Below are 11,619 nucleotides of genomic sequence, written 5' to 3' on the forward strand. Positions count from 1 at the left end.
GCTGAGGGTTTCTCTTCCTCTTTCCTGATGTGTGTGTGTGTGTGTGTGTGTGTGTCTGTGTCTGTGTCTGTGTGTGTGTGTATTTTCACTTGTTACCATTTACTCTTCTACACAGAAACCTGATTTATTTGTAAATGACCAATCCCCAGTCCCAGATGTATGAAGGTTCTAAGTTAACAAGTCACTCATTCCTCCTCATTGTGATTTGTTGAAGAAGGGGAGCGTGATCGGTATCTGCCAATGGGAGTTGAAATATTTGGGGGTAGTAAATAGGAACTTTCCTCTCCTGAAAAATTAGTCATGGAAGTGTTAACTCTATTTTGGAATGTAAGAGCTGCAGATCTGGGTGCTGTTGTCTTGTGTCAGCCAGAAGACGAGCTCCACTCTTGATTGGCAGCAAAGAGCACCAAGGGAAAGTTGAGACAGAGCTCGAATGCTACCGATCCTACCTCTGACCCCTTATTAAGTTGGAGCTATATTCCCTTACAGCTTTCATTGCTTTGTGTTTTCCGTGGATGCTGCCAAATTGTTCTAAGTGATAAGCACTTCCAGACGGTGCCCCACATGGCAACTGAGGGCTTGTACAACAGGACCCTCACATTTCCCACGCAGGTCCTTCAACGGCTTCTTTTAGTAATTAGGATGAAGTCTCCGGTCAGCCTTTCTCTCCATTCATAGACACCCCCCATCCACTATCAGCCCCTGAAGGGAGGACCTTTGGCCTTACCTTTAGCTTTGATGCCTAGCAAAGCCTACACTAGTCAGATGCTGCATAAAGACTGCCGAGTGCATGCAGGAAGAAGGTTCTGGGCGTCAGATGCCTAGGCTTTATTTTTGATTTTGCATTAACTTGCTGTGATACTTCAGCCAAGTCTTTCCCCATTTTGGACTTCACTGTCCAGAAATTATAAAGAAGGCACATTGCAGTCCAGTGGGAGGTTAAGAATGGGAACTGAAAAACAACCTCCTTGCCTCCCCATATGAAAGTAGTTGTGCTTTCAACGTCTACCGATGGGTTTAAAATTATGACAAAAATAAAAACAACTGCAAAGCTTTTAAATGTGGTTATATTTATCCATCACAGCAGCATCTACATGCATTTAGGAAACAGTCGTACTGGTGTGGGGGGCACACTGTCGATCCAGCTTACAGGCCGTCCTGGGGACCACATGGCTTCCAGATGCCTCAAGCTAAGGGGCCTGGAGGTTGGTAATCACTGGCCTAGATCATTTCAGGAACCACCAGGTGCTAGGAGCCTACATATGACATTGGCCGCAGTGGTGGGTGACTTGAATGGAACACAGAGTAGATGAGTGGGTAGGTGGGTGGGGAATCTGGGCTCCAGTTTATCTTTCTCCTGGTTCAGCCAGCCTGGGAGACTCCCCCAGAAATTTAGGGAAAGCCTGAGAAACCAGGGAGGCCTGAACCCACTGAGGCTGTGAGGTTGCAGAGGTGAGGGAGATGTCAGAATGCTGACAGTCCCAAATGACTGTCTGGACATGGGTGGTCATTTCTTATTTATTCAGAAGGGGCTCATCAAGTGCTTCCTGAGGAGCTGTGCAGCACAGCTTGGAGCTTAAACGACCCAGTCCTACTCCAGACCCCCCACATTCTTCTACCTTGAGAACAAGTGTAGAGATCTCTTTGAATACCAGCAAGCCAGAGATGTCAGGCTTGTTGTCTGGGAAAGGAGAAAGGACCTGAGAAATGGTTTCTAGAAGACAAAATGGTTATCTTCTGATAGTAGCTCTCATGGGACAAAAAGGAAGGCGCTAGCAGGTTAGGGAAGAAGGGCCTCTCTTGGCCGGAGGGCAGAGGGAAAGAAAGGTGATTCCTTTCCCCTCTGCCCTTGGGCGAGAAGCCCCTGAGGTTTCTTGTGTGCCTATTTGTTGGTGACCTGACACCATGAGTTTTTCAGAGGAAGAAGATGGAACTTGCTGTGTTAAAGAACGTACGATATTATGGGCTCTCGGGAACAATAGGCAGGGCCGGGCTTGTATCTTAGCTGCCAAACTGGGCTGTTGTGATGTTGTCTAGCAAAGGCTCAGAGTAGAGAGGGACTTGACTCCATTTGGCTCTGTGGCTCTGTGTGTCTTGGGAGGAAGCAGGGAAAGGAGGTGGGACAGGTGTCGCTGGCATGGTGCACAGGCCTATCCCGTGGTGCCTGCCAGAGGAACCCTGGTCTGATGAGACTCCGAGAGAGGCAGGGATTGCTAGTGTTTCTGCAGCCACAGCTGAGGTATGGCTCTCTTTCTGGAAAGAGAGGGAAGGCAGGGAGACCAGAGAGGCTGCTCAGAGGCAGTTATAGGAAATGCTGAAATGGGCATGGGGACAGAAGGATGTCTGAGAAGTGACGGACCTCTGCCAGTAGAAAAGGGTGTCAGGGAGAGGTAAGGAGCGGAGGATGCGATGGCTTCTGGAGTGTGTGCCCAGGTGTGGGTGAGCCCAGGCTCTCCCTCTAGTCGGCTAATGGGAACAAAGTGTCTTCGGTTCCCCACTGCTTCTCCCTAGGTACACACCTCACCACAGGGCAGGCCTTCCTTCCACGCTCTTCCCTCCACAGTCTAAGGGAACCAAGTAAATTCTGGTCACTATCTTGCTGGGACCTTTTCAAAAGTCCTCTTAACATGACAAAAAAAAAAAAAATCAGCTACAGCCTGACCTGCCTGTCTCCTTTGCCTCAGTCTCATGAGCCTGGACACCAGCCATCATGGGGAATAACCGTAAGTGGAGATACACACGCAGCCCTAGAGTATGCTGGAGACTCTCATGATGCTCAGGAAAGCAGCAAGTCTTTCCACTTTCCAGGATGGGTCAGATACTCTTGCTTCCGGACCTCAGTACTCAGCCTGGTCTCACCACCCAACAGACATCTACGGATCAGCTACTCCTTCATGGCACCTGGCTAGTTGCCAGGGCCCTCCTATGAGATGTGGGATGCACACAATGCCCGGTAAGGAGACAGACACAGTACATAAGCACCGTGACAGAGCTGCTATGGGGAGTTACAGTGATCTCCTGGTCCACCTTCCATTCTTCCTCACCTGGTCACCTAGAGCTTCACCCCTTCCAGGAAGCCTGACTCAGCCAGGCTGGGTGAGGTTCTTCTTTTGTGTTCCTGCTGCCCTTACTCTGCCAGACTCATAAACTTGCTACCAAGTACAGAGAACATCTGCCTGCCCCCTTCTTAGCCTAGTGAAAGCAGATGAAAGACTGTCACTGGGACCCAGCATCCAGGTAGCCAGGGCGCACATCCTTTGGATATATCTGGAGTGACAGCCTGAGGAAGGAAGAACCACAAAGAAGAACATCTCCTCACCCCTCCCTGTGTGCTCCCTGACAGGCCCTGAGGCGACACCTGGCTTACTGCTCTCAGTCCTGTCTGTGTAGGAGGAGCCTGGTCAGATAGGGCATCCGTACAGTGTGGTTCCAGATGGCCCCCAGCTGACTCCCGATGCCTGAGGAATGAGACATATCCTGCATAGCTTTCATATGGAGCCCTCAGGCACATGAATGGCCAGAGATGGTTTGAGATTGCCTTGGATTTACTGCCCCACCCCCATCCCGAGCTAGGGTTGTCTCCAGGCTTTGAGAGAGAGCTTTGAAATAAATATTAGATCTCAAACAGGAGATCTTAGGAAAGCCTTGGGGGTGGAGGGGTCTGGGAGCAGCTCAGACTGGCCTCTTAGGACCTCTTTGGGTTAATGTAGCTATTTCCAGAGCTCTGTGTAGGTAATTATGGAGTGAGAATCTTAGCCAAGGACCAAAAATGACTCTCAGTCACAGCACACACACACACACACACACACACACACACACACACACACACACACACACACACACACACACACCCAGAATACTTGGTAAGTTCTAGCTGCCCTTCCATTTCTTGCCTCCAAGTCTGTCTGAGCTAATGGTGCTTCTCAAGCCAGGGCTGGGGCAGAGGGTCTTGGAGCCTAGTGCAAATAGCTTTGGACAAGGGTGGGAATTTCCACTCCTATCTGGAGAGCCATCAACGTTGTGTGCCCTGACCTGGGCCTTTGGCCTCCAAAGGGCAGTGGGAAGGCCGGCCCCAGGGCCAATCCCTGGCCATTAATCCCTCCTGCCAGCACGAATATCCACCCAGTGTGGTCAGACAAAGGACTGCCCTGCCCAGCTACTGTGTTCCTCCCGCCCCAGGGGCTCCACTCAGACGCTGGGCCGCCTGGAATCCAGGCCCATGAGAAAGGGGCCACCTTCACTGGCCGTCTTATGCCCGGATGCTCAGCCGCATCACGTCCGGCCCAGGGCCTGTGAAAAGAGGGCCCAGCCACGCTGAAAACACGGATTAGCCCTTTGGGCCGCCCCCTGACACCAGCTTGCTCCACTCTGGGAAGCAGGCCCAATGGAGGGAGGGGGTAGGTAGGCACAAAGAACTGGCAAAGTCTGGGTTCTCACCCCTTTGGCTCAGCTCCTCGTCCCCACCCTTCTCAGAATTAGCATAGCCAGCCACACATTCGGGATCATTTATTGAGCATATATTATGTCCCAGACTATACACATGGCCTAGGACATTGAAGGTACCTACAAAAAAACAATGCAAAACCCTGTAGTCAGCCATAGGGTGTAATAACAGCCAATTTCCTCCTTGGAGGTATTACGCGAGCTATGATAGGAGTTTCATCCCTAGGGGAAGGTGAGAGAGGCTAAGGTTCTGTCAATACTGGTTCTGCATGTGAGTCCACCTGCAGGATAACACTGTACCTGGCTGGAAAGATAGCATGGTTGGCTGTCTTCTGCTCCCCTGGTTAACACCCGGATGGGGGGAGCTTCTTATCAAGATCCACAGCGGGCCAGGCCCTCCCTCCTTAATATGGAGATGTCATTGTGTCCACATGGCAGGTGAGGAAACAGGCTTGAACAACAGGTGGCCTTGCTCATGTGGCTCTGCTGCCACAGTGGCTGGTCTTGTCCTCGTCTGTGGTGAGCTGTGTGGGGGATTTCACTGTCCTGTGCTCCAGGTAGTCTGTGCTGACACAGGATGAATGGGAAGTGGGTCGAGCAGCAGGGTCTGTTCTAACACAGCCTTCGTTGTTCTGTTTGGGGCATTGTCTCTAGACCTGCGAGGGCCATCATCTTCCAGTCTGGTTCCTCAGTCTCCTCCCTCTCTTACTCCGTGTGTAACTGTCCATTTTTCCGCTAGACCATCTCATTTCTATCTGGTCCTGAGCACTGGCAAAAGGCCTGGCTCAGAAGCTCTTGGTGAATGAGGCAGCTGAACCGGGTCCAGAATTGAAGGAGAAATGGGTTTGGGATCTGTGTGGTCTTGACAGGATGTGGCAGTGGCCTGGGTACAGGGACTTATTCCAAGAAGGGGTGTCTACTTACTGAGATTGGGAATGCTGATAGAAGAGCAGGCTGGACTGGGGAGGGAGTCATTTAGAATGAGGGACCGAGGTGCGTGGAGACATTATGAGGTGATGTCCAATGGGCGCCTGGATCTGTTGACCAGGAGTTCAGGAGAGAGACTGGGAAATGACTTGGGCAGCTAAAGTGGGGCAGACTAGAGGAATTCTACTGTATTCGTTTCTGAAGTCCTCTCTCTTTTGTGTGCGTGTTTTGTGTGTGTGTGATTCGTAGGGGCATACATGCATTTGGGAGTGCCCATGTGTGAAGTCTGAGGAAAATCGCAGGGGTCAGTCCTCACCTACCTAGTTTGACACAGGTTCTCTTGTTCAAACTGCCTACAGTAGGCTAGCTCCTCACAAGCTTCTGAGGGTTCTTCGTCTCTGCTTCCTGTCTTGTCATACAGGTACTAGGACTACTGAAGCACCACCGAGTTCAGTTTCATGTGGGTTCTAAAGTTATGAACTCAGGACTTCACACTTGCATGCCAAGGACTTAGACTGCATATCATCAAGCCTTTTGATAGGGAGTACCACTACATAGCCTAGCCTAGCCCTTAAGTGGCCTCAGTCTCTCTGGTGCTGCAATCACACATTCGTGCCACCATGCTGGACTAAAGCTTCCATTACAAGGAAAGGCATTACAAGAGTGGTGATGGGCAGCGCTCTGACCACAGGGTTTCACTGTGCCACTATTAGTGTACCTTGTGTGAGGCAAGGAGGTATACTATTTAGCCTCTCGGAGCACCGGTTTCTCCAGTCAAGAAACAGGGATAATAATACCTCCCAGTGGAACTTAAATGCCAGTGAAATACCAGAAAGTATTTACCAAAATGCTAAACTGTGGTGTATTGTCAGTTGAGAGTACAAGAGGGGAATCCTTGAGCTCCGTCTTTGTCAGGGTTTCTATTCCTGCACAAAACATCATGACCAAGAAGCAAGTTGGGGAGGAAAGGGTTGATTCAGCTTACACTTCCACATTGCTGTTCATCACCAAAGGAAGTCAAAACTGGAACTCACACAGGGCAGGAAGCAGGAGCTGATGCAGAGGCCATGGAGGGATGTTACTTACTGGTTTGCTTCCCCTGGCTTGCTCAGCTTGCTTTCTTATAGAACCCAAGACCACCAGCCCAGGGACAGCACCACCCACAATGGGCTGGGTTCTCCCCGCTTGATCACTAGTTGAGAAAATGCCTTACAGCTGGGTCTCATGGAGACATTTTCTCAACTGAGGCTCCTTTCTCTGTGATAACTTCAGCTTGTGTCAAGTTGACACACTAGACCAGCCAGTACAAGCTCCGTGTTTGAGTTTGGATTCTGCATCCAAGACTACAGGCCACACGAATCTAGCTTTGGACATTTGCAGGGGGATACGGTATACTTCATCAGAGATGGAGTCTAACGGGGGGGGGGACGCATTTTCTCAAGGGCTGACTGTACTCTCAAGACCTTGGCAGTAAGTGCCTCTGGAACTTGGCATAGTAAGCCCTTCCTTCAGTAGAAGCGTTTGGGGGTATGCACCTTTTGGGGGGCTCTTCTTTTTAAAGCAATTGGAGTACTTTTTGCCATCCTATACGTTCAAAACAAGTTCACAAGGCTTGGAGTCAGGGATGGATAAGGACGAAGGGTGTGCAGCAGGGAAAGGAGTTAGGGCTTCCAAAAATCTTTCCCTGCAACAAAGGCAGCCTGGTTCTGCGCTACCCTGTATCACCTGGTCTATGATTCTCTACTGTCCAAAGGAGCCTAATGCTTCCCTGAGCATTAGGACGCTGAGGGCTAGCAAAGACTGTTGGAGAGGGGACTAGAAGGTAGGGGAGGTTAAAGGGAATCTGACCTCTAGAAGGCACAAAATGGGGAGAGGGCAGTAGACTGTGCTGAATGGGTGGATTTGTGATTGGGGTTGACCCAAAGAGGCGGGAGTAACGGGAGCTGAGCAACGAAATACCACGGGATGGGGATGGGGCCCGAGACTAACTCAGGGATGAGGGAGGGTCTGAAAAAAATTGACCCAGAGGGACCAGACCAAGTGAGGGGGAGAAACAGAGGTGGGCTGCCAGCTCAGGAAGGGGGCTGGGAAAGCAAATTAGAGGGCAGGTCTGAGCCCTCTCCTCGGGAGGTGGGGGTGTGTGTGTCCATATAAGGCGAACCTGCGACCCCTGCTCTCCGGGGCGCGGGCAGGGGCTCCGCATCCCTAGGTCCTGGCACATGGATGCGCACGTCGCTTTCTCGGGCTTTCCGACCCTGCCCTCGGTCTCGCCGTCGGGGCCGCAGCCTCCACCGCTGGCCGGAGACGAGCCCGGGCGCGAACCAGAGGAGGTGGTGGGCGGTGGGGACTCCGAGCCCCCGGCCGCGCCGGGCCCTGGGAGGCGACGTCGGCGGCCGCTACAGCGTGGGAAGCCGCCTTACTCGTACATCGCTCTTATCGCTATGGCCCTGGCGCACGCTCCGGGCCGTCGTCTCACGCTGGCAGCCATCTACCGCTTCATCACCGAGCGCTTCGCCTTCTACCGCGACAGCCCGCGCAAGTGGCAGAACAGCATCCGCCACAACCTCACCCTCAACGACTGCTTCGTCAAGGTGCCGCGCGAGCCGGGCAATCCGGGCAAGGGCAACTACTGGACGCTCGATCCCGCGGCCGCCGATATGTTCGACAACGGCAGCTTCCTGCGGCGCCGCAAGCGCTTTAAGCGCACCGAGCTGCCAGCGCCGCCGCCACCGCCCTTTCCCTACGCGCCCTTCCCGCCCGCACCCGCACCTGCGCCCGCACCGCCCGCGCGCCTCTTCCGCCTGGACAGCCTGCTGGGCTTGCAGCCCGAGCCGCCAGGACCCGTGGCGCCCGAGCCGCCCTGCTGCGCCGCGCCCGACGCCTCCTTCCCGCCCTGCGCTGCCGCAGCCTCGCCGCCGCTCTACTCGCCCGCGCCCGAGCGCCTGGGGCTGCCCGCACCGTTGCCCGCCGAGCCTCTCCTGGCCTTGGCAGGATCGGCTGGCGCGCTGGGGCCACTCGGCGCCGGAGAAGCCTACCTGAGACAGCCGGGCTTCCCGCCCGGGCTGGAGCGCTACCTGTGAGCCTCTCTTCTGAGGGAGACCCTGGCGGAGCTTGTCTGTGGTGCTGCCCGCCCGCAGCGTGGTGCGATCCACGCTGGGTCCCTGAGCCTTACAGGAGGCTAAACCTTCCCTACCCTTCTCCATCCCTGGAGAGACTCTGACGTCTCACCACTAGACTGAAGCGCCCTCTCTTATTTGAGGCCTTCATTCCTCCCTCTACTTGTGCACCCACCTATGCAGTCTCGCACTGCCATGTCCCGTGCTCTGGAACTGGACGGTCAAAGTGGGGACTCCAGCCCCGAATATGTCCCGGTGAGTTCCAGTCAGTGGAAGCTTTCCACCCAGGGCACCTCCTCCATCTCTGATGTTTGCCAATATGTCAGAGGTCAGACTTCTGGGTTCATTACTTCTTGCACCTCTTTCTCCATTTTCTGATAATTATGACAAATTTGTCTCCTGCCCCAGCTTTACCTGTCTGCACTTGTTTTCTTTCCGAGCCCCACCCCTCCACAGACTCATTTGAGGCTCTGCTCCGGGTCCTGAGGACAGTTCTTCAGACTAGGTTACACAGTACCAGGATCTTCTGACTGAAGGGGAAATTAACCGGCGTCTGTGGCTGCCCCATCCCATGGAAAGCACAGAACTTATCTGGTTATTGTTATTTTTCAATCAAAGCTAGTTTAATTAAAAAGAACAACGAAGAAACCTTTCTCTGGGTTTGTTGTGTTGGCTGGGAACTTGGGGAGTTGCTGGGAAGGATGGTGGGTGACGTTTGCCTCACGGGATTCCATGTGGGATGAATCTCCTTCTGAGTCATTAGGCAAATTCTGCTGAAGTAGCATCAAGGAGTGATTCCACATAACTGTGCACACAGTCGGCCTGGTCAAAATCTGCCACCTGCATCTCATAGATGGTAGAGATGAAATGGGGTGGGTTGAGTGCACTTAGAAAGCAGGTTGCCTGACCTTTGAGACCATTTCCGGTACCACAGTATAATTGGCATTAATTAGCATTAATCCAATCATCATGTCTCAGCAAAGAAAAATGTCCGTTCCTCAAAATGAGGTCCACAGAACCTTATCACTTGGATTCTTGCTAGAAATGCAGGATTTCAACCCCCACTGCCGGACTTATCGAATCATCAGACAGAATCCTCGAACGATAAGGGCATACCAGGATGGAGAAGAAACAATGGGCTCAAACGGGGGGCTCAGCCTAAAAGATAAAGCTCTCTGCTCTAAGGGGTGAGGCTAAGTCATAGGCCACTTTCCCAGTCTGAGCTTCATTTTGTGTCCCCTGCTGGATTATGAGAGGGCCAGCCGCATTGACTGAATTGATTCTTGTTGTGCCCAGCACCAAGGACAGGGCACCAGCGTCGCTGCCCCCAGACTTGGTCTGTGACCTTATCCCAGTCTTTGGTGCTAACCAAAAGCCGAGCTTTCCCAAGATTTCTGCTCCAGCTCCACGGCTCCCAATCTAGTTGATCTTAACTCGGGGTAGGGAAGAGCAGGGGAGAGGATACCAGTCATGTTGGAAGCCCAAGTGATTGACGGTCTCATGGATGTGCCCGATGTTTCTCTCCTAGATATCAGTGTTTGACCCATCAGGGAGGCAATGGAAGGTGAGGGTGGACAAGGAGCTTCTCAGAGAAGAAAGGTGGGGGAATCTGAGAAGGCAGAAAGTCCTCTTTGGAGGTAGGATGGTGATATAACAAATGCCTTCTCCTATCTGTTAGCTGCTTTGAACAAGGGTCAGCTTCACTTTGCCTGGTGCATAGCAGCCCTTAGCATCTGTGGATTGGCTGGCTGAACAACCGAATTGCTCAATGCCTAATACAGTGTCTGCCTCAGTGAATAATGAATAAATTGCCAATACTTTCTTGTCTGTTGTTCTTTGCTGTTCTCAAGGTGACTTGTGGGGGCATAAGAAAGAGAATGAGGTGGAGACAGAGGCAGTTTTTCTGTTTCCCATTTGAGAAAACTGGCCCACCTGGACCCAGCAGGCAGCAGGAAATCCCGCCTCTGTTCTCTGGGAAGGGAGCCACAAAGACCAAAATGCAAATTTTCTTCTGCTTCAAATGGTGCGGCTGCCCAGCTTCCTGCCTCCCAGCATCTGTACACAAATGTCTTCTCAATTTAGGACATTCCTAGGGAAGGGAAGAACCCACTTGCCACCCTGAAGACCAAAGCATGTCGCCTTCAGCTCTCAATTCCATTCTTGTCAGAGCCAGACATCTCAGTCAGGATTAGAGGGCACTCTGGGAAAAGCTAGCCAGAGCAGTGTAAGACTGGGAACCCAAACGTATTTTCAGTTTCTTTTTCCTTTTTCTACTTTTTGTTTGTTTGTTTGAGACAGGGTTTTTATTCAATGGCATCAAGCACATTCTGTGCCCAATAGAGATACAAACAAGAAAAGTTGTGTATGTCTCCAGAGAGTTTAGAGTCTGAAAAGCAATAGGTCAAATAGTGCCCTAAATATTTTGACATTTTGGCAGATGTTGAAAAGCCAGAAGGTAACCTAGCTCTCCTGTTAAAACGCCCTGGAGATGGGCTGGAGAGATGGCTTGTCAGCCAAGGGGCTCGCTGTGCAAGCATGTGACCTGAGCTGGAATCACTAGCATCGTTTGTTAGCTTATGTGTGTCACCCAGCACTATGAAGCTGACAGGTAGATCCTGGGGCTTCACTGGTCAGTCAGTCTAGCTGAGACTGGAGCTCCATTTTCACTGAGAAACCCTGTCTCAGCGATGTAAATGGGCCTGGAGAGATGATGGCTTAGTGACTAAGAGCACTGACTGCTCTTCCAGAGAACTCAGGTTCAATTCTAAGCACCAACGTGGTGGTGGCTCACAACTGTCTGTAACCCCAGTTCAAAGGGCATCTGATGCCCTCTTCTGGCTTCCTTGGGCACCAGGCATGTACACGGTGCACAGACATGCATGCAGGCAAAACACTCATACAGGGAAATTAAAAGAAAAATATCAGAAATTGGAGCTAGAGTGATAGCTCACCAATCAAGTACACTTCATGCTCTTGGACAGGACCTGGATTCCACTTCCAGCACCATGTGGTGCACAATCATTGATACTCTAGTTCCAAGGATCTGATGCCCTATTCTAACCTTTTTAGCACAAAAAATGCATGTGGCCTGCTTACATACATGCACGCAGGCAAAGCACTCATACATGTACAT

General features: G+C 51.9%; 1 protein-coding gene across 1 annotated transcript; it reads left to right on the forward strand.

Annotated features, from left to right (window-relative positions):
• The first annotated feature begins 7,589 nt into the window (after positions 1 to 7,589).
• Positions 7,590 to 9,255, forward strand: Foxe3 (forkhead box E3). Its single transcript, XM_032889034.1, has one exon. The coding sequence runs from the start codon at positions 7,590 to 7,592 to the stop codon at positions 8,448 to 8,450; it is 861 nt and encodes a 286-aa protein (XP_032744925.1). The 3' UTR covers positions 8,451 to 9,255.
• Positions 9,256 to 11,619: the final 2,364 nt, after the last annotated feature.

Source organism: Rattus rattus, chromosome 1 (genome assembly GCF_011064425.1).
Source record: "Rattus rattus isolate New Zealand chromosome 1, Rrattus_CSIRO_v1, whole genome shotgun sequence".
NCBI lineage: Eukaryota > Metazoa > Chordata > Mammalia > Rodentia > Muridae > Rattus > Rattus rattus.

Bases quoted from the DNA above. Each gene is read 5' to 3' on its own strand.
- Foxe3 (XM_032889034.1), top strand. From the start codon at position 7,590: ATGGATGCGCACGTCGCTTTCTCGGGCTTTCCGACCCTGCCCTCGGTC.